Here is a 24,112-nt window from a genome sequence, read left to right on the forward strand (position 1 = left end):
TTTCATGGACCAATCACTAATAAAATTTGAGGTAACCACTCCTCAAGAAGGCTGTAGGAACATCTTTTAAAATTAGAATTGGAGAGATAGAGGAATATAGAGAGAAACTAATATTATATTAAAATAACAAACATTTGTTACATTGACCAGTTTTTAAAAGTATTCATAAACCATATATATGTCTAAATTGTTGATATATAATGCCTTATTTAAAAATATTCACATTGGTACAAATAACTTAATATGGAAGGTATTTGTGACTGATCAAAATCAGAGTATACGTTTAAAAAACAAATGGTTAAATATTTACAATTGAGCTCTGTTTATTTTAAGAGTGGCTTTACCAATGCACTATTTTAATACTGAATCCTAACACTTTGAACATATTTTGTTTGTTATTACATATTATTTCTTTTGGAAAAACAACATAGTGGGGAAAAAAAGGTTGTGTTCTATCTTTCCAACAAAGAGAATGGGGACAGTTTGGAGTATGGCACCCATATTTCCCATGACTGATTTCATAGATTTACCTGCAACACAGGAAAGTATCTGAGCCATCTTTAAGGAAGCTAGTTGTAAAAGCATGGTGTGTTGTCACAACCAACTATTGCTGTTAAAAAATGATAGCAATTTTATTGTTGGTAGTTTATGTACACTTATACATCGCATAAACCATACCTTGAAGATTTAAGCTTCCCACAACTTGAATTGGGAAACAGCAAAGAAAGAGGAAATGTTTTCTGTAAGTATATGTAATTTTACAGATGTCAAAATACCTTCTTTCTTACATACTATCTTAAAAGAACAATAAGTTAAGGACTGGTTTGTAGCAAAGGAAGCAAATTACCACCTTTTCCAATGAGAACTTTTGTTGCTTTGGGGATTGGCGGCAAACCTCTCCCATATTTTAAGACAGCCTTCCCTAGCCCAATGTTCATGAATGGCTGTGTGGGCTGGGATTGGTGGACTTTATAGTCCAGCCTATCTGGTAAGCATTTGATTGGGGAGGCTAATTTAAATGACTAAATTCAGCATCTAAGCTTAGATTCTAAAGAACATTTGATGGCTGTTGTGAATGACTCATTCTCCTTACTTTTGTTACGGTATTTCTTCTCTGTCCATAAACATTCTTACTGTCAATTTAGTTAACAACTAAACTAAAGATCAGGAGCCAAATTAATATACAGACTGAACTGGCAGAAAGTTAAGCCCTTTCAGAAACAAAGAAGCAAATACCCAGACACCCACAGTTCATTTCAATAAAATTGTTTCTTTCCTTATCAGTAAATTGATGGTGGAAGAAAAGATAAAACTTTGTCACATTGTAATATGAGTATTTCCTTTGCAGCACTGAGCTCATTTACCATCCTGTGCACCCTGATAAGTATTCCTTAATGAAATGGCCCTTACAGGTGATCACTATTCAGTATGAAATGAAGAACAAAAGCAAAAACACGGTTCACAAACACCTCTGATGGTCTGAAGCTTCAGTGTAAATTTAGATGTTCATTAATCAGATGAAAACAAGATTGAGGTTACCAGTGCCTCTTAGCCTTGGCAGTTTTAGTAGGTCTACCTCATAAGCCAGCATTCATCTTCCAAACATTGCAATCACCATTCTTTCCAACCTTTAGTCTAAAATATCAGATAAAATGGTTTTAATAATAAGATAAATATGATGTGCTTCTCCTTGCTGAGTGCATTGACTTAAGGCATAGGCACAAGTCTCCCTCTTTTAACAGAGATGGTATATAGTCCTGTGTCCCAATACAATTGTTATCCTGGGTGACCCCCTTGCATTTAAGTATCAGCTCAAAAAATAGTAATTGCAAGAAACATTGAGTTAGCAAATGCTTTAAGGACTTAATATTGTCACTAAGGCTGCACCCTTAAACATACTTTACTAGGAAGTTAACCCCATAAAGCATATTTGGACTTACTCCTGAGTAAGGATGTCTAGGATTGCACTGCAAATGTAATCAGTAACTACACATTTTACTCTCCATCAAAAGTGCACTTTACTGGTGTCTTCAAGCCTTTTTAACCAATGACCCGAAGCACCTAACTTTATTTAGAAATGGCTTAATCCAAACTCTACTGAAACCAATGAGAATGTCATCTAAACTAACTTCGGCTGACTTGCTAGGAAGTTCTTGGTGTTCTCTAAATCAGAAGAAATCCCCAAAACTGACTTGAAGTTTCAAGATTGTTAGAAGAGTAACCAGTAACTTACTTTTTTCCCCAAATCTTCAAAGTTATAGACCAGTTCTATTTCCTAGGTTATAAAAAAACATATGGGGATCAGCTAAGGAATCAGTTATATAAATCATGTGCCTTTTCATGATAGAAGCTGTAGAATAGTGGTAAACAGACCTGTCACCCTTTCTGAAATTGAGTTCGTTTTTGGTTTTAAGGATAGGATTGTAGAAATTTTCCTCTCTGCTGCTCCCATTCTTCCTTAATCACTATTTTCTATTTTAAAAAGGTCTATTTTTAGGATGTTTATGATGATGGGATGGTTTGCTTCCAAGACACCACACATTCCCAGGCCCATCTTAGAGCCTCTTCTGATGATATCACAGGGTAGCCTTCTGCAGCTCTCCAGAAGGTCAAGAAAGCTGAGTGGCAGCCTCTGATTACTCAGAGGTTGCCCTCCCGTTACAAAAGAGCAATGACAACTGATGTCTTGCAGCAAAATGTCAACACTACCATCCCCCTATCTCAGTTGGGGCACCTGGACCTTTTCTCATAGGCTTGACAAAGTGCTGTACAGAAGATGTCTCAGGCTCAGTTTTAAACTCCCCCCCCCCCCAATGTCTTATGACATAATTGGAAGCCATTAAAAGCTTGCTTTAAAATAAGCATTTCTGATACTGCACCATGTAAAACTTGTGACACTGATTTTCTTCCTATTAATATATTTTTACATCAAACTAATATTTCTGGCCAAAATAGGCTCACAAGGCTAAAGTACTTCCTTTATATTTTTAATTTCTCCATGCCAAGTTCCATCACAGCCTGAACTGTTGACAGCAAAGGATGAACAAGATATCTATTGATCATAAACGTCTTTATATTTATAAGTTCAGCAGATATCTAGTCTTTCAGTGAACAAGAAATTGCCTTCTTCTGGCATTCATATTCACTCCATTACACCCTATTTGCATTAGCCATGCTAGCTTTCTGGTCATTAATAGTGCCTATGGTGGTGATTCTGAGTATGCTATGCATAGATGTCAAAAGAACCATCAGCTTAAAGGATTTCCTTCATGGCATCATTGTTTTATTTTTATAGGTATGCTTTTTTGCAAGCCTTGCTGAAACAGGGGAACAATTCTTCTTCCTGTTTCGAAGACAATTCTGAGATGCATTGTGCACTCCTTGTAACCTAATAGCAATGTGCATGGGAGAGGCAGGAACTTCAAGATAATTCTGAACAAAATATCTGCCTCCTTTTCATGTCTATGCTTGTCCAGCTGGTTCTAGTCTGCTATGTTTAACTTGTGAATGTACTTTCTAGATCCATTTTACAGGACACAATTAATTTACCACTCTCTCTCTCACTGTCCACTGACAGAACCCAGGCTTTTGCCCTCAGTGCAATAACCTGTATGAAGATTCTCCATATGATGTAAAGGGGAATGATTTACTCTCCAACGTCCATGCACTGAATGAAATCTGATGATGCTGCAATCATGAAGGTTCTCTAATAGTATCAGGAATCCTGATCATATAGGATTCCCATCTCTGTGAAGCACCCTCTGTAAAGCCAGATCTATAGCCAGCATATCCTTCAATGTACAGAGCAAAAGAGGCACCAGCTACAGGGCATCATTCCATTTCAATTGCCCCATACTACAGTTGATGCTTTTAGGGGGTTGAGATATCAGCTGTGAGTATTAGAGTCTGGGTTGTGGACTACACTGCATGGAATTTGTTTTGGGATATGTACTTCTAGTTAAAAACAGTGTCTAATTTAACCACAGATTTCTTGCAGCATCCTGAGCACTAGGAAAATTTTATCATCTGATGGATTTTAATGGCACAATAATAATCAGAGATGCTTGTCTCTCTTCATGGTGTCTTTAACAAGGCAGTTTAATCAGGCAATTGATATATATCAAATTCATGATTCTCAAAGTATGAAGTTAGTCACCGTGAACTGGGAGGGCAGTCATGGTACTATTGTAGTTTGTGGGCTAGGAGCTGAAGTTCCAGTACAAACATATCTCCTCTCAGTTAATCACTGTATGTATGTATGTTTTAAAATACGTCTGTTCTATTTATCAAAAGACTGTCCATATAGCCTGGATATCTTCTACCTTCCTTCCTTTTGATTTCTCTACCTTCATGAGTGGTCTGAGGAGGGCTGCTACAGGTTCAGATGCCTTTGCTTTTTTGGTTTCATCTTTAGGTTGTCTTTATACATGCCATTATATCTCCACAGATACAGATACCTATATGGCCACAGAAAAACCAACATCTGTATACAGCATCACATAAATGTAACACATCTATCTCCCTGTTGCAGACACCTAAGGAAGCCGCAACTGCAAATCTAGGGCCTTTATGCGTGGCAGATTAAACCCGGGTGCAGTCTTGTCACATGACAGAATTTCTCCTGAGACCTGTGTCGATTAAATGTTACGTGTGAACTAGCCTTTAAATTTGGAGAGGCTTGAAAACCTTTTCTTGACAAATGGAAACATATGGTCAACAATCTGAATACTCCTGAAAGGATCTGCATCCAATTCACTTGTAGTTCTTAAATTTTGGTGCAGGAATGATAAATGCTATACCAAGAGGGTCACCCTGGAATTTCTTGTACTGAAACCTCATTTTACGCAAAGGATATATATATATCTATATATATTCATATCTATATATATCTATATATTTATATATTCACACACACACACACACACACACACACACATGCAGGCGCACGCACCCACAAACACACACACAAGTCTTTGATAGGCTTTCTGTGTTCTAGCAAAATTAAGTGGCAGCTTAACTGTCCTGCCAGGAAGGCTGCTGCAAACAGTCTCTTTCAAAGGCAGATACTCGGGTTTATCTGGCAGGTGGAGCTAGATCCTGCCTGGGACAGAAACAGCCTCCCATTGGAGCATACGCAGAGCTCATAGATTTTTTGATTGGATCCAGAAGGGGAGTAGGATCCCTGAGGCAATCTAGGTAGTTTGATTTTTGAAGCCTCCAACTTTATCTGAAAGAGAAGGAGAAGGAGAAGAAGTTGTTTTGCTCAGTTTCTTGATTTCAAACCCATGATAGAAATTAGTTATGCCATTCACTCTGTAGTATACATATGTACTCAGTGAAGGGCAGGCATTTCTGCTAATGCTAACATGTAACCAAAAATAGGTTTATGTTACAACTGTATTTATTTAGACACTAACCTGTATAATTCTGCATATAATACATGGCATTCTTAAATGGGTGTGCATATGCATATCCCATACTCTCTCACAAGTTGCTGAGCTGAATCTATCACCAAACAAAGCCATAGCAAAGAGAAACACCCAGGGTTCGCATTAAGTAGTGCATCTTATATATGTTGGCATACTGTATATAGATAGCATTGCCTTACAGAAAGTCTTATATCAATGCTAAAAGTGATGAACAACATCGGCTCATATACATACACTCTGCTGCAAATGTTTTGACCCCCAAAACTATTTGCCTTAAGATGAAAATCTGAATGCAAATAATCCCTCACCGCTGAAGGTAGAATGGTTGGACTGTGAGAAGACAAGACTCTTCCAAGATGCCCATGCTAATACATACAGTAGATGGGACACTAGGAGGAGCCAAACATGGTCAGGGACATGATTATGCCTCTTCATGCATCATGGGTTAAGTAAGAATGGACAAATATTTCAATGCTTCAGTCTGCATATTAATTTGGAAAGTCTAAATGAAAATCCAAGCTAAATTAATTGCTTCCTTACAAATGGTGTAAGTGGAACTTACTGTTTGTGTAAAAAATGCTTCACTTCTAGAAACCCTTAATAATTGCTATAATAAGCAACGTACAGTTTTCTGCTCTTTCTACATTGTTATTTATGGTCTTTGATATCATTTTATTGTTCTTTGCATGACAGTTTAATGACCCACAGGAAATTCATTGTTTGATATATATATACAGTATATATAATATATGAATTAAATTTTCCAGGAACAAATATCCAGTGCTGGAAAAAAATGCAGTATCATTAGATTATAAGTGACCAACAAAATGTGCAGTTACTGGGCTAAAAGATTATTGTGCTGATACATAATGCCCTTTAAGCAGCATGGGCACAATTAATCATAGCAAAAATTACCTATTACTTGAATTCCTAAAACTAGATTGCCTTCCTAAAAAAAATTGCAGTTCACCCAGATTAACTTTTAATACTTAATGTTTTGTAACAATATCAGATCCTATTTGGCAACCACCTCTCCCAGTCAGTCCCCGGTTAAAATGAGTCTGCATTGATGATGCATTTTCAAGATGTGTACAGAGAAGCAAGAGAAAGTGAAGACAACAGGGACTGCAAGAGACAAAGTAAAAGAGAGAACTACAAACAGGGCTTACCTTCAACTGGGATTTATTTTGGCTCACTTTCAGAATCTATATTCAGTGTGGGCTCAGTGAGATTCTAAAAATATATGGATTGTTCTCAGGTGTCTTTTGGTCATTGTATTTATAGCTATTTCCCACCTCTCTGGAACAAGGCAACCAGGTCAGAAGGGGCTGTTTCTATGCTCACTTGAACTCTGTCAATGTTTATTTTACCAATTAAGTGCAACCTGATAATTGCAATAACATTTAGGAGTAATTACTATTTTAATGGTAATTAAAAGCTTTATGCAAACTGTCTGGAGTTTGCCAGAAGGTTGAGATAGCATTAAATCTGTCTGCCAGGGGTCTGGATCTGTAACTAGAGGTTAGAAGGCTGCTGTTGCTGTTGTTATGGGAAAAAGGGCCTCTAGAGAAGCTCTAGTAATTAGGTAGAGATAAAGAGAAGAGATATACTGCTGTTTCTATAGTCAATGTGGTGGAGATCAGGGTTAGGGAACCTCAGAACTGGAGGCTCTTGCCCAGGGAGTATGAGCCAGGAGTAAGCAGTATTTATTATTATTAAATTTATACACCACCCATCTCACTATGGAAGTGACTTTGGGTGGCTTACAAATAAAAGGTCATAAAAACCATTATAAAAGTACAAAAATACAAGAAATACAAGGAAGTTAAAAGAGGGAAACTAAAAAGCAGAGAGAGTGTCTTATACCACCAACCACCCCCAGGGCTGCCTATCACTCTTGGACCCCCAAACTAGTTGGCAGAGCTGGTCTTGATGCTCTTCCTGAAGGCCAGAGGAGTGGAGGCCAACCTCACCTCAGGGGGCAAGATGTTCCACAGGGTGGGGGCCACGGCAGAAAAGGCTCTCCTCCTAGACCCTGCCAGTTGAAATTCTTTAGCTGATGGGGTCTGTAACACGCCCTTCCTGCCCAACCGGTTGGGACCGGTCAATGTAGTTGGGATGAGATGGTGCTTGGAAAAGACAGGCATCTGTGGGAGGTCCTAGTGGGCAAATGGTCCTAAGGCAAGAAAATAGCCTAAAGAGAAAAGAAGGTAAGAGGAACATGGGAAGTTTCTCTTCTCTGAAAAAAGAGAAAGAAAGCTGACTTGAGAGTAAGCTGAAAGGTAGAAGAAGGAAAGCAGAGGGGTTTTGTTCTTGCAGCATTCTGCTTAGCAGAGATTCCCTTCTCCTCAAGAAACAGGGAAGAGAACCTGGGATTGCAAAGCAGCAAGTATTTCAGTTGGCGGTAAGTTGGCCAACGGAGGCATGGGAAACAATTGGCCATGTCTGCAGAAGAGGAAAAGTGTGTCGCCAATTAGGATCAGAGAGAGAGAGACAGAGGCCTGACAGTTTTGGGCAAGTGGTCAGTGATTGTAGAGACCAAAGAGCTATGGGAAGAGTTAGAGTCATGTGGAAGTAGACAGCTCATTTAAACCATACTGTGCCATTACGACTGCTTAATACGTAGTTGAGTTTTTCATGAGCAACACTGGGAAAGGAGCAACCTGGAGTTTGTGCATTTGTAAGCAAGAGTAACTGCTTGTTTGTCTATGAGATAAAAGGGGATTCAGCAGTTTTGCTTAAAGTTATTCTTATATCTGTATGATACTTTTAACTTATATACTTGTTTATTCAAAAGAGCACTGACAATAACCTTACTGGATTATTATATCTACCACTTACTGATCACACTTGTAGATATAGTAATTTTTATGCAGGAGTTCCCTGAGATGTGAAAATTGTTTTAAGGGTTCCTCTAGGGTAAAAAGGTTGAGAAAGGCTGCTTTAAAGGGTAGGAGTGACTGAATCTTTCTATTTCTTGATCTGAAGATTGGAATCTCTTTCTGTCACCATCAATGGGGAAAACAAAGGAGAGCAGAGAATAGGACACCATGTCCATGGTTACATGTTACTGATGGAACAGAATGGGAGGTAGAGCCAAACAGGGAGGAAATGACCTTTCCACAAACATAGGCAACCTTCTACTTGTTGAAACATATAGTCATAGTTACTGCCTTATCTATACTTTTAACAACTAAAAATCAGGGCTATGCAGTGCTTTGGATTCCATTTCTGAAAAAGTGCTTTAGAATGTGCAGCGGCACAAACATACCACCAGAGTATGGCATCTTAAAGCAGCTACATCAGTGTTTCTCAGCCTTGTCAACTTGAAGATGTGTGGACTTCAACTCCCAAAATTCCCCAGCCAGCATGGCTGGCTGGGGAATTTTGGGAGTTGAAGTCCACACATCTTCAAGCTGCCAAGGTTGAGAAACACTGAGCTACGTGTTTTTATCTGGAATAGTTTAGCAGCTTTTTCCAATCTTGCAGCTGTTTCCAGGGGTTGCAGGCAGGTGTTGTGTTTTTGCCCTTATATGTTCTGAAGCACCATTTGTACCTTGACTCTGAAGCATGGCACAGCTGTCCCAGAAATCTCTCCCAGCTGTAAAATGGGATGCTAACAGTCTACATTTGCAGGACAAGACGCTTAACTAAGAAAATTAAGTGTTAAAATATTGTGTAGTTCCAATTATATTGAAATTGGCATGATGCACTTAGATAATTGATTAGTGGATAACGCCTGAGTTATTCAACTTGTGAACTTGCACTGCAGGGTCCTAAATATCTTCAAGCGTCTAAAGAGTTTGTTTTAACCCATTTAAAAAAAAAAGTGATGCCAGGCTTTACAGATCAATAGAGGTGAGTTAATCCCACCTCACCACAAAAATAATGATATAAGAGGTAATTATGCTGGTCAAGTAAATCTCACTTTAAAGTGTCAAACAAAATGAGAATTTAGTGGTCCAACTCATTTTTACAGCTACATAAATCTGTTTCCCACAACCAATGCTATTATCCCAGCCTTTTAACACTAATTAATCATCTTGCCACTTTGTATGGGAGAAGCACACTTTGCATACAATGAGTTCCATCATCTTTATGAGGAGCTTTAATATATTAGCTATCCATATTGCTTTTTAAAAACAATGCTAAATGGAATTACCATCCTATTTTTTTTAATCTGCAAATTGCCTAAATATACTAAGCTCTGTTCTGTAATCATTACAAATTAGGCAGCCTTGGCAAAAGACCAACAGCATAGTCCTGATCTTAGCTTTGAGGTTTACTGAACCTTCTCCATACCTCGCCATCTTTGGATTGCAGCTTCAGCTCTGTCCTGCACGTCGCTTCCAGGTTGCCAGCCTCAGCATTGATCTGAATTCCCTTGGGAGCCTCCATCACCAAAGAGCGTGTCGGAGATTCAAGTCTGTAACACCAAAAAGGGCTCACATCACAGCTGTGTTTTTGGGGACGGTGAAACTTTTTTGCAACTTGAAAATACTTCCTCTGAATTGATGCTGAATCTAAGAAAATGCATTTATTTGGATATACTAGTATTTCAATGACACGATATTGTATTTCCTTCATCAATTTTGGCTCAAGCTATACTCTTCTACAGCATACATTAATGACTCTTCTTTTGTGGGAGGGACATAATCTCCCTCCTTGAGGGAGGGACATACAGTAATCTGCCAGTTGGTAGATAAATTTTGGTGTCCAGTGACATTTACTATAGAAAAAGCAGGCCCCAGAAGCAGAAGATGTAGGCCAAGAAGGAAGAGCCTAAAAGGTGTCTGTGAAAGGTTCTTGAGAAAGAAGTTAACCCAGGAATGAAGTGTTCCTAATATATTCTGCTTCAAACCTGGTAATGCAGATGCCACACAGTGGATTTCTCATATGCATAAAAAATTGGGAATACAACATTAAGATATTTTTGCAACTACAAGTCATGTTCAGGTGATTCACAGCAGAACTCTTAACACCCGCCAACAGCATAGCTCTCTTCTATATGTATAGAATATCCTCTTCATATTCCCCCTACCTGTACAAAAACCACCAAGAAGCTCTGTTTCAGCATGCTAGTTTATCTCTAATCTCTTGAACAAAAATTGGAAAAGCAGAATGGAGCTACTACAGGGCTGTCTTTTCAGAGGAGTGGTGGAGAAGAGTGCACTCATTCCAGGCTTTGTTCAGATGGATCAATACTTTGTTCAGATGGATCAATACTTTTCATTCAAGGATGAAGAACTAGATCTACCAGATCTGGGTTTCAAAAATCCAGATGGCCACTCACTGGCAGCAAAGAGCTACAGAAAACTGTAGCTCTTTACTAGTGCCATCTAGCAGTTATCTGGATTTTTACAGCTCAGATCTGCTAGCCCTAATTTTTGTGTGTATGAAGTATGCCAAACAGGCAAACAAAAAAATCTGCACCAACGATAATACAATAAGAAGCTACATGCATCACAGTGATCAAAATGGTAGTTACTGTTATCCGATAATCCTAGTAACTAATTAGTTAATATATAACAGATACTACTGAATGATTTCAATATTTTGCATTTTCCCACACATGTTTACTGGCCATTGATTTCAATGGATAAAAGACAATGAAAGAAATTACACTGATAGATATTATAGTGAGGAAAAAAAATATATACTTTAGTCAGTAGACTCTCAAAAAGGCCCTGAGCTATTAGCTTGTTCTCAAAGAGATGAGTGCGGGAGGCTCCAAAGGGGGGAATAAGAGGTAAGCCCACTAAGGATGTTCTGCTATTTATTGGCTTGATGGTTTGATTCACTTTTTATTCCAAAGGATACTCAAAATACCTGCATTTCATTCTTGCTTTCTTTTAAATTATTTCTGCAAGCAAAAAACACTCTTGAATGCAGGCTGACAAATAAAATATTTGGATTTTATTAAAATACTATTTAGTCATAATCAGAATAGCACAAAGAGCCTCTATGTCTCTAGATCAGGAATGGCATCATCTGTGCTATCAAACCCACAGATAGTTATTTATAATCCTGATTTACATTCAGCAATTTGTTCATAGTAATTAAACAGTGGCAAACAGTGATAGCTTGCAGACAAATCACACTTGCGGCCTTCTGTTAATATTTAAAAGTGATACTTTAAAAAACTTTAGATCTTTTAGATCTTTATGAAACCCATTTGGAAAGAATATTGAAGCTTTCACTGTGGACTTTAACACACACAGTTATCTTGTGGTCAGACTTGTAAGAAATTTGCTGGACTAGCAACACTGCTAAACATAATTCCCATGAACTGTAAGCATCTGTTTGGCATCAAACAGCACTTCCTGGCATCTGATGAAATAGTAGTAGTAGTAGTAGAATTTATGGGTTGCCCAGCTCCATACCATTCTGGGAGGCATACAATTAAAATGTAAAAAGCTAGAAAACCCAAAAAGGAATAAGGAGTGGCCCCCAAGACAACATACAACCAGAAAACCCATCCAGCAGGGATTTAACCTTCATTCTTCCCCAAAACCTGAGAGAATGGAAAATAATCTTGGGATCATCAGGCTAGTGAACAGTCTCTTCTCAACCATTTCTAAGACAGTTCACCAAAATTTAGCCCCAACCTGCCTTTTATTCATGCTGTTTTCCTTTTTATACATTCTGCTTTTTCCTAATATCCTAACCTCTGTGTTTTTCCCCCTCTTCCTTCCTTGTTTTCTTAAAATATATTTCAATGAAAGAGAAGGAAAAAAAATGCAGGAAGAACAGTTTACATAGGCTAGCAAGCTTGAGCTGGTGTAGAATTCAGTTGTGGAAATCAGCACATATGAATGTTTTCCTTGCTACACTGTTTCTTGACTGTTCTTATGAGCGACACTAAATGTTTTAATTAAATACCTTGTACTTTCTTTCATGTCTGCCTCTAGAACATTATAATCTTAAATCAAAACAGTCCATCGCACCTGTCTACCTCCTAAAGATGTTTCTTGGCACTGTCACTAAGCTCTACAGAATCCCGCATCTGCAAAAGAGCAAAACTTTCCTTTTCTCAGTTTGAAAATTCCTAGAGTAATTTATTGGAGGTCAGCCTATCAGTTTGTTCTGTGCTTTCAGAGGTATTCATTCTCTTGCAGCAATCATTACTTATCCAGATTTCTGGTTTTCATTTCCTGCATCAAACACAGCCTCATTAATCACTTCAGAAGGAAGACAGCACTTGAGATCATCTTTTTTGCAGAACTTCTGTTTCTAATGGTGCACACAGTGGTGCTTTCCCCCCCACCAGTAGACCTGAAATGAATCTTCACAAGTATGGGTAATTTTTAAAGAATAACATTTGCATGAAAAATTGAATTTGCATATTATTGTGAATTATAGCTCAACTAGCCATTGAGTGATGCATATTTTAGTTATAGTATGTATTTTAATTAGGCATTTTACAAGTTTTTATTTTGAAACGTTAATTTTCATTCATAATAGCAGTGTATCAAATACTATAAAATGCTATTATATGTCTATCAAATACTAAATGTTATTTATCACTGTTGTTAGGTTTTCAAAGGATCATCTCTGAATTCTTGGAAACTTTTCAAGAATTTTGTGGTACCCAAGAATTGCTCTAGAATACATTCTTAAATCATTATGGTCGATGAGACCTAATCCTGTAGCCAGGGCCAATGCAAAAAAAAAGGAAGGTTGGAAACTGGGCATAAGTTATCAAACACAGCTAGATCTAGGAAAGGCTTCTTCAGGAGGAGGCCCACTACCACCTCTCTCAAGGTTGATAGCACCATGCCCTCCCCTAGTGAATTGTTGACAATCTCTCATATCCAACTCCTCATGCTTTGACTGTCTGCTTGAAGGAATGGCATGGATCAAACCTTTAAGTGGTATCAAGTGGACCAAACCTTTAAATTGTGGCATCAAACCTTTAAGGATCAAAGGATCAAACCTATAAGTGGTAGCATTCTAACTACAGTACTAAGGACCTTATCTACTTTCTCAGGTTCAAACAAGCTCAAAAGAATCCCAGATTACCACATATTTACTTATCACCATTCAACTGGCATCCAGATTTGAGTGGATTTGAATAACTTTATCAGCTATGAAACCTGAAAACTAATTATGTGGCATACCTGTAGGAGCCTTGTCCCAGAATGCCCATAGAAGCCTTAATTAGACTTATTTATTTATTTACTTACTTACTTACTTACTTACTTACTTCTCAAATTTATACTACCACCCATCTCCCCCCAAAGAGGGACTCTGAGCAGTTTACAATAAGTTAGTCAATTAAAAATTAAAAACAGTAATAATAAAACGGAAAATATAATACAATACCATATGAAAATGAAAATAGAAGATGAAAAACCAGATGACTACAAAAGATTGTAAATACAAGGGGAGCACTCTAAGGTGCCAGCCATCCCCAAGAATGACTACCTCCTTCCCCACCCCAGCCACGGCGGCAGAGCCAGGTCTTCAGGGGCTTCCTGAAGGTCAGGAGGGATGGGGCTAGCCTGACCTCCAGTGGCAGGATGTTCCAGAGGGTGGGTGCCACTGAGAGAAGGACCACTTCCTGGACCCCGCCAACCGGAGTTCTTTAACTGACGGGGTCCATAACAAACCCTCTCTGCATGATCGGGTGGGACGGGTCGATGTTATGGGGATGAGACAGTCCCTCAGGTCATGCTACGGACCCCATCAGCAAAGGAATTTCATCTAGCGTGGTCCAAGCCTTCTCTGCAGTGGCGCCCGCCCTTTGGAGTATCTTGCCCCCGGAGTTGAGACGGGTTTCCTCGCTCTTGGACTTCCAGAAGAAACTGAAGACCTGGTTCTGCCACCTTGCTTGGGAGGGGGAGAGCAACAGCTCCACCTGGGGATGGCTGGCACCATAGCACCCCTTAGTGATTGTGTTCCATCTCCACTTGGATTTTATATTCATTTTTTATTTATATTTTAATGGTAAATTAGGTGGTTGTGTTTTTAGTGTTATTTTATTGTAAACCGCCCAGAGTACCCCATTGGGGGAGATGGGCAGTAACATAAATTTAATAAATAAATAAATAAATAAACCTGGCCCCATGCCGTGTAGGGCTTTAAAGGTGATAACCAGCACCTTGAATTGGACCCGGAAGCAAACCGGCACCCAATGCAGCTCGTGCAGCAATGGTGTTATATGTGCCCTTCTAGGGGCTCCCCAAACTGCTTGCATGATTGCATTTTGCACCAGCTGTAGCTTCCAGGTACTCTTCAAGGGTAGCCCCATGTAGAGTGCATTGCAGTAGACTATGTGGGAGATGACCAGGGCATGAGTGACTGTTCTGAGGGACTCCCGATCCAGGAAACGGTGTAACTGGTGCACAACACGAAGCTGTGCAAAGGTCCTCCTGGCCACAGCTGCCACCTGCTCTTTGAGCAGAAGCCATGAGTCCAGGAGGATCACCAGGTTATGCACTGGGTCTGTCTGGGGCAGCGCGACCCCCTCCAGAACTAAAGATGACAAAGTCCTGGATACAGAAGAGCCATTAACCCACAGCCACTCCATCTTACCAGGGTTCAGCTGAAGCCTGTTGTTCCCCATCCAGACCCGCACAGCCCCCAGGCACCGAGAAAGGGCATATTGTCCTGCCTAACCTCCAGGAGCTTAAGACAGTTTATGTGGGTATCTCCCTGTATTTTATCCCCATAACAACAACTCTGTGAGATAGGTTAGACTGCGAGAAAGTGACTGGCCAAAAGTCATCCAGTGAGTTTCTATGGCTGAGGGGTCTCCCCATTCCCACTCAAATACTTTAAGCATTACCCCACAGTGACTGCTAATTCTAAGAAATTAGAAACAAATAAAAATGTATTTCATCATGTATTTTATATTTTAAAAAGTTTTGCTAAATTGGTCCTTATTATTCCCAATATGACATTTTGATTATTTTAATGTGTTTGATGTGATACTGCCTTTTAAGACTAGTTGAAACTGCAAGTAATTAAAAATATAGGACTTAGTATTGATTGGAACTGATTAGTTAGAATATATTTTACCAGTTCTCAAACTTTTCCATTGAATTTCTGTTTCTATTTGGATAGAGTTCAAAGCTAAGATTTCTTTTCTTTTGGCCAAGTTTTCAATTGATTTTTGAATTGCAGCTTTATGGAACTATTAGTGCTGTTATGCTGTTTTCTGCTATGAACAAGTTTTGTTTTATTTGTGTTTTAACTTTTCTTGTAAACCAGTTTGTAAATACAGATAATTGATCATTTTATGTTAGCCCTGCCAAATATTCCTTCCTTTCCTTTCCTTTCCTTTCCTTTCCTTTCCTTTCCTTTCCTTTCCTTTCCTTTCCTTTCCTTTCCTTTCCTTTCCTTTCCTTTCCTTTCCTTTCCTTTCCCAAGTTGATATTATTTAGCCCTCAAAACTAGTTTGACTCATTGAACCAACAAAGAAGGATTATTTCACTCTAAACTGCCTGTCAATTGATGGTAACATGCCTGCAGTGATTTATTTACTATCTTGGCAGACCCTGTCCACTGAATCTGCACTATGCATGGCTGCAACTGTGGGTTGTTATTTCTTATGGATCTAATTATTTCTTACTTTTTAAAAAAAAATCCACTGTAACATTCCATGTTGGGCATAAAATTAGCCATCATTATCAATGTAATCAATTAGCCATCATTATCAATGGTAAATGTATGTCAAACATACCTAGAGCCAAATCATTGTGCTGCTTTGTTTGAGAATGCAATCCTTATTTTATTAAAATCAATGACCTTTCAGCTGAGACTGCCATACCTCTGTGATTCTGATATTTAAGTATAATTATCCAAAGAATCAATTATTCCCCTCCAGGAGGACTCAAGAGCAAAGGCAATAATTTTACCCATTGATCAGAAGTTAATTAACCAACATGTTTTTTATTTTAAAAATACATCTATAAATGCAATGCCATTCTAATACTTGAACCTTGTGCTTTGATTTTAAGGATTCAATAAAATCTCCCTATGACAAAAGTGCATAGACAGATTGTTGGGAAAGGTGTTGCCAGGAGATACAGTGAAGATTCACAGTGGAATTTTCACTTCATTCTGGTGACCTTCCCCTCACAAATGTAGACAGAACAATGAAACCAATGAAGGATCTTGTAACTTACATTTAAGAGGATTCTAACTATTTGGAATGGCCTAGAAAGATATTGCATGCCCTGGTGTGTCCTTAAGGTAATAACTCAGGAATGGATTCACTGAATTCGGAATGACATGCTAGACCATAATTGCAAGGGCATCTATTTTAAAACAACTGTTTTGGTTCATCTGCACTATCATGCCTATTATGTACTCATAAAACCATATCCTTCAAAAGACCATAGAATTGCAAGCCTGCAGATGATTTGCATAGCATTGCAAGCATTGCATAGTGTTGCAAGCCTGCAGGTCATTTGAAGCTTTCCGCATTTGGGTCCTGCTTCTCATAGTACTGATGACAGATGGGCTAATGGTGATCTTAGTAATAATTTTTAAGGATGCATCAGCTTTAATTAGTTAAGTTAATATGACTGGATTTATAATCTGCCCCAATCTAAAAGGATTCTGAGCTGCTAACAACAAAACATAAAGTTAAAACATTGGATAAAGTCAATAAAGGCAAAAAGCAAAAGACACAAATATGATCAGCTTTATCTATGATGGTTATCCAAATCATCCAGGACTGAAGCCACACCAGAAATATATTGATTTTAATTGTTTAGAAAATACAACCAGTGTAGAAGCTGCCAAAACTACTGGGGAGCAGGTATTCCAAAGTAGAAAAGGGATCTACTAGATCAAAAGTCACTATATTAGCAAAATGATAGCATTAGATTTCACACATTACAACATTCCATCACTACAACATATGGATTGGCCAGGGTTAAGTTTTCCATTTTCCTTCTTTTGATATTTCACTCAAAAGCAGTGGGAGAAAGTTGCAGTGGGAGGAATGGCCCTGTCGTAAGGGATAATATGGTCCAATGAAAGAAATACAATCTGTAGTTCCTGCTTGCACAAACTGTCATACAATATCACACAATTTCATATGCTAGCAATGTAATACTTAGGATCATCCATGTATAGCCCTACATGGAAAGGAGATGCCAAATGTTCAAGCTGGCTTTACAAGAGACCAAGGAGCACAAGACAATATTGTGATACCCACTAGATAATTATGATACTCAAAGAATACCGAAAAGAAGTTAGTATGTGCTCACTTGATTATAGAACGACCTTTGTGTTGATCACGTCAAGCTGGGGAATATGCTTAGAAAGGTGGAAATATCAGAACATCTCATTTTCTACATGCAAAACCTATTTATACATCTAGAAGTCACAGACAGAACATGGTGAAACAGACTGGCTCCAGGCTGGCAAAGAAGAGATAAGGCTATATGCGCTCCCTTATTTATTCAACCTATATGCTGAATATATATTAAGGGAAGCAGGATTAGAAGAAGATGAGCGTTGAGAGACCTGAGGACCAGGTTAGGGACAGATCATTGTGGAGAAAATCTATCTATGCGGTTGCTAAGAGATGACACTGACTTGATGGCACATCATCAACCAATCAGTTCCTGCTTAGGTGTCTCAGGCTACCATCACAGGAATATAATTATAGCCTATTTCTCAATTTAGGAAAAATGGCATATTTAAAGTGAAGTTGTCTTCGAGCTTAGAGTTTTTGTGATCCCCATAAAAAGAAATAAATATCAGTCATTATGGAGGACCTTTCTTAATCATTGCAGCTCATGAACTGCATACTCCCCTGTAAAAATACCAAGATAATCAGCCTCTTTGTAAACATACCCTCAATATCATGGCCCACAATAAAATATTTATCAAGATCATTTATTGCATGGCACTAACATCAATCTTGTTTTCAATTATGTTCTAATGAAATGCACCAATTACTGTTTGAATGGTGACATATAATTGTAATCTCATTCAACAGATAAATCTTGCTTACACAAGCTTTTCAGCATACTTTCTTCAACAGCATTAATTACGAATATAAACAAAGATGCATTATTATCTTGGTATTCTGCAATAAATTCAGGGATTTAGTGTAACGTGCTCTTCTGTTTGACAACCTTAATCACCATGCAGTTTCCAACAATTATGTTGCAAATCCATAACAAAATCCAAGACTTAGAGGCAGATTGTTCCTGTGAACTATTATTTTATTATTTGCAACTCTTTTTACACGCAGGTAGAAAAAGGTGCTAGGTAGGATAATATCTAAATTTCAGCCAATTCAGTTTTAACATACTGAAATTCAGGTTTAAAGGAGTAACTGTCTGGGGGCTTTCCTTCTTGGATGTAGAAGATACGTTTGGTCTAGTGGTTAAGGTGCTGGGCTAGAAACCAGGAGACTGAGAGTTCTAGTCCTGCCTTAGGCATGAAAGCCGGCTGGGTGACCTTGGGCCAATTACTCTTTCTCAGCCCAACCCACCGCACAGGGCTGTTGCTGTGGGGAAATAGGAGGAGGAAGGAGTATTAGGTATGTTCGCTGCCTTGAGTTATTTATAAAAATAATAAAGGCGGGTTAGAAAACAAATAAATAAATAAATAAATAACCTATATGTATAGCTATTTATATTACATGTGCCAACACCACTCATTGGTAACACATGGAAAGTAAGCAAGTTCTTGGTAGAGAAAATAATCTGAGGCAGGTTGTTCCTGCCAAAACCTGAATAGGCTGAATGTCCTTGGGAAAAGATACTCATTGATTCATACAAGATTTCTGGAGTTGACCTCTTCTTTACTGCTATTCATCCCAAAATTATACTAAAGCAATGGAATTAAGAAACAGAATCTTATTTGCTTTTGTATTTGTGTGTATGTGTGTGTGTGTGTGTGTGTGTGTGTGTGTGTGAGAGAGAGAGAGAGAGAGAGAGAGAGAGAGATATTTTAGGGCAAAGGTCAGACTTGGAATGTTATCTGTGAACTCATTCTTTGAATATTGGTCCTTATTTGGCACAAATCCCCAAATGGCATCTTACATGAACAAGAACATGATATTTGCAAGCTTAGGAAGATTCAGAATTTTGTAGAAAAAAAGAGTTTTGAGATATATAGAGCTAAAAGTTGTCTGCATGCCCTCCCATCAGCCTTGGAGAAAAAGGCCAGAAATCACCATGTAATATAAGCCCAAATTTTCTGCAACAAACACAAGAAAAGCACCATATGTCACATGGCAAATTATCTCCTCAAAAGCAATACATCACAGGTTATATTAGCAACCTTTGAGAAAAATAGGAAAACAAGAAAAAAGTCTGCTTTATCAACAGAGTCTAGCTTTAGAGCATCAGCAAGATTAAAGGTGTAGAATAGTAAAGGTTCTGCAGAGGTGATCTGCAGTGTGATTTCCATATATTTATTTTCTTGCCTGACATTCTAAATTGATTTCCACTCTACAGTCTCTACACCAGCAGTAAGCATAGCCCAGTTGCTCTGCTGGAAGATACAATAAAAGTATTGAAGCAGCAAATTTTTGCACACTTTGCTCTATTAGTGAAGATGAGGATGGAGACATTTTATGATGTGCAAATATGGGCAAACAGCTAGTGAATAGTATGAAGTTGCAAGGTATAAATATTTGTTGCAAGGTATAAATATTTGTTGAAATAAATGAAAACATCTGTAGATAACAGCATGCTTCTGCTCACTTTGTTATATGGAAATGAGAACTGGGTAAATTAGGAAGAAAATAAAAGTAAATCGAACGCAGCGGACATGGGTGTGGTAAAACAGGAAGAGAGAGGGTCAAGAATGACTGAGAATAAAAAAGTGAGTGGCTGGTGCAAAAATAGTATATTTAAAGAAGTTTGATCATATAGAGAGAATGAATAAGGACCGAATCACAAAACAAATATTTGAATGGAAGTGGATTGGTTGAGAGGAAAGGGATGATGAGAAAGCCATGATTAGATGGAGCTGGTGAAATCCTTAAAGAGAGAAGATAAGAAAATTAAAGACAAAAGCCAAAGCACATATTAGTGTATGAATGTGATGGAACCAACAACAGAAAGATGTGGAGATGTATAGAGAATGGTGCTGGTATAAACCAGATATGAAAACTGCCCCCCTCCCCGCTCAAATCTCCTGCCTTTAATTTCTTTTGTTCGGTATGTATCTGCATAACACTGCTTGCCCTGAAAGGGAATAGTGTCATCAGTATGTACCTACGAAAACTTTTTGGACAGTCAGAGGCTGTCACTAGTAAGAAGAGGCTGTTAAGGAAGTAACTGAGAATTGTATAGGTAGGATATGTTTGGAAGAAAGTGACTGTGAAGGAACAGAAGAATCAAAAGGCATTCTGAATAAATGGACCTAAAAAAATGGCTTTCTGTATTGTCCAGTAAATTTTGCTCTGGGGATCCTGATAGAAAATGCTATAAATGCCTTCAACAATCAAAACTGAATCAAGCCTGTGGGAAGATGATAAAAAGGGTGTGAGTTGGAGATTCTCTGTTGAAAGATAGTGGAGGCATGTCTTAAGTAGATCTCCTGCAACGTACTTTCTGCTCACGTTCCTTCAAGATGTCACTGGCACGCTTATGAAGACTTATGAAGTCTTCTTAAACACAGTACAGATTTTAATGCCATGAGCCCATATAAGTAATCCCCCTCTTGGGAAAGCCCCATAAATCTGATAGGTCAACACTTTTGAGGGGAGAGCCACTGGGGATCCATAGCTGGGGAGATGACATCTGTTTCAGAGCTTGGCGCAGAGACCTCACTACACTCGCAGGAATGCAGATGCCTGGAAATGCAAAGTCAGAAAAGACTGCCAGGCATAGGACTGCCCCCTTGAAGAGAAAGATTTCTTAGGAGTAATTAGGTCTAGGGGTGAAGGAGTGGTGTAAAAATGTTTGGAATGGGAAAGAGTTCAAGTTGTTTCAAAGTCATAATTCAAAACAAAGATTGGACCATTTCCAAAATGACCAGGGCTTTTGCACACCTCTATTAGCAAGAAGCATTTCTTGCTGGCACTAAAAGATTAGCAACTGTGCCTTGAGTGCAGAAGCATTTAAGCCTTCACTGCTGGAACAATGTATGACATTGGTTTTACTGTCTGTGGTTGCTCTTTTGCTGCCCAGCTCCTGCCTCGTGAACTCATCCATGCCCTGAATCTTCAAGCCCCCCACAGTATGTTTTTCAGAAGACAATTTGGCAATGTTTGCCTCAGGTTTGTTTTCTTTTTCTGCATATCTTCAGAATGAGATGTGCTGTGTGCTCTTAGACTCATTGATTCCTGACCGATTTGAGCCACAATCTTAAAACTGTAAGAATTAGTAACCATAATAACAGAACCAAAATAAGTCTAAGAAGAAGATATAATACTATGATAGACAACTCAGAAACAACTAAGAGGTTTTAAGGTTGAAAAGCCTGTGAAAATAAATTAAACTGGTATTTGAGTCCTGTAGAACTGGACTATAGCCAATGGACTCAGGTTTTAGGAGAACAATGGGTAACAGTGATTCAAATGGAAGAAATGCCCTTGAAGAGCAAGGGGTTCCTCCCCCTCCCCTCCCCTTCCCCTTCCTCCTCCTCCTGGGATGTCATGGCTCTAGGTTTTTTGCACCAATCTGAGGTTGCCCTAGCTGGCATACAAGATTCCCTCCAGCTGCATAATATAATGGCTCCAAAGAGTATGGAAAAATCCTTAACCTGGTGTAAACTATATTGTTGTTTATTTGTTTAGTCGCTTCCGACTCTTCGTGACTTCAGGGAACAGCCCACACCAGAGCTTCCTGTCGGTCGTCAACACCCCCAGCTCCCCCAGGGATGAGTCCGTCACCTCTGGAATATCATCCATCCATCTTGCCCTTGGTCGGCCCCTCTTCCTTTTGCCTTCCACTCTCCCTAGCATCAGCATCTTCTCCAGGGTGTCCTGTCTTCTCATTATGTGGCCAAAGTATTTCAGTTTTGCCTTTAATATCATTCCCTCAAGTGAGCAGTCTGGCTTTATTTCCTGGAGGATGGACTGGTTTGATCTTCTTGCAGTCCAAGGCACTCTCAGAATTTTCCTCCAACACCACAGTTCCAAAGCATCAATCTTCCTTCTCTCAGCCTTCCTTATGGTCCAGCTCTCGCAGCCATATGTTACTACAGGGAACACCATTGCTTTAACTATGTGGACCTTTGTTGTCAGTGTGAAGTCTCTGCTCTTAACTATTTTATCGAGATTTGTCATTGCTCTCCTCCCAAGGATTAAGTGTCTTCTGATTTCCTGACTGCAGTCAGCATCTGCAGTAATCTTCGCACCTAGAAATACAAAGTCTTTCATTGCTTCTACATTTTCTCCCTCTATTTGCCAGTTATCAATCTAGCTGGTTGCCATAATCTTGGTTTTTTTGAGGTTTAGCTGCAAGCCAGCTTTTGCACTTTCCTCTTTCACCTTCATCATAAGGCTCCTCAGTTCCTCTTCGCTTTCAGCCATCAAAGTGGTATCATCTGCATATCTGAGATTGTTAATGTTTCTTCCAGCAATTTTAACTCCAGCCTTGGATTCCTCAAGCCCAGCATGTTGCGTGATGTGTTCTGCGTACAAGTTGAATAGGTAGGGTGAGAGTATACAGCCCTGCCGTACTCCTTTCCCAATCTTAAACCAGTCCGTTGTTCCGTGGTCTGTTCTTATTGTTGCTACTTGGTTATTATACAGATTCTTCAGGAGGCAGACAAGATGACTTGGTATCCCCATACCACTAAGAACTTGCCACAATTTGTTATGGTCCACACAGTCAAAGGCTTTAGAATAGTCAATAAAACAGAAATAGATGTTTTTCTGAAACTCCCTGGCTTTTTCCATTATCCAGCGGATATTGGCAATTTGGTCCCGAGTTCCTCTGCCTTTTCTAAACCCAGCTTGTACATCTGGCAATGCTCGCTCCATGAATTGCTGAAGTCTACCTTGCAGGATCTTGAGCATTACCTTACTGGCATGTGAGATGAGTGCCACTGTTCAATAGTTTGAACATTCTTTAGTGTTTCCCTTTTTTGGTATGGGGATATAAGTTGATTTTTTCCAATCTGATGGCCATTCTTCTGTTTTCCAGATTTGCTGGCATACAGCATGCATTACCTTGACAGCATCATCTTGCAAGATTTTGAACAGTTCAGCTGGGATGCCGTCATCTCCTGCTGCCTTGTTATTAGCAATGCTTCTTAAGGCCCATTCAACCTCACCCTTCAGGATGTCTGGCTCTAGCTCACTGACCACACCATCAAAGCTATCCCTGATATTGTTATCCTTCCTATACAGGTCTTCTGTATATTCTTGCCACCTTTTCTTGATCTCTTCTTCTTCTGTTAGGTCTTTGCCATCTTTGTTTTTGATCATACCCATTTTTGCCTGAAATTTACCTCCAATGTTTCTAATTTTCTGGAAGAGGTCTCTTGTCCTTCTTCTTCTCCACTTCCGCGCATTGCTTGTTTAAAAATAATTCGTTATCTCTTCTGGCTAACCTCTGGAATTTTGCATTTAATTGGGCATATCTCCCCCTATCACTGTTGCCTTTTGCTTTCCTTCTTTCGGGCTACTTCTAGTGTCTCAGCAGACAGCCATTTTGCCTTCTTGGTTTTCTCTTTCTTTGGGATGTATTTTGTTGCCGCCTCCTGAACAATGCTGCGAACTTCTGTCCAGAGTTCTTCCGGGACCCTAT

At 39.0% G+C, this 24,112-nt stretch overlaps 1 protein-coding gene across 2 annotated transcripts in view; it reads right to left on the bottom strand.

The window, feature by feature from the left end:
- Positions 1-2,808: 2,808 nt before the first annotated feature.
- Positions 2,809-24,112, bottom strand: part of SGCD (sarcoglycan delta) — a 504,550-nt gene continuing 483,246 nt past the window's right edge. For both annotated transcript variants that reach the window (XM_063292142.1, XM_063292141.1), the window contains 2 exons: positions 9,732-9,855; positions 2,809-5,227 (listed from right to left, as the gene is read on the bottom strand). In XM_063292142.1, coding sequence (XP_063148212.1) covers positions 5,054-5,227; positions 9,732-9,855 — 298 coding nt within the window. In that variant the 3' untranslated portion in view covers positions 2,809-5,053. The remainder of the gene's footprint in view (positions 5,228-9,731; positions 9,856-24,112) is intronic.

The sequence above is a fragment of the Candoia aspera genome, chromosome 2 (assembly GCF_035149785.1).
Source record: "Candoia aspera isolate rCanAsp1 chromosome 2, rCanAsp1.hap2, whole genome shotgun sequence".
NCBI lineage: Eukaryota > Metazoa > Chordata > Lepidosauria > Squamata > Boidae > Candoia > Candoia aspera.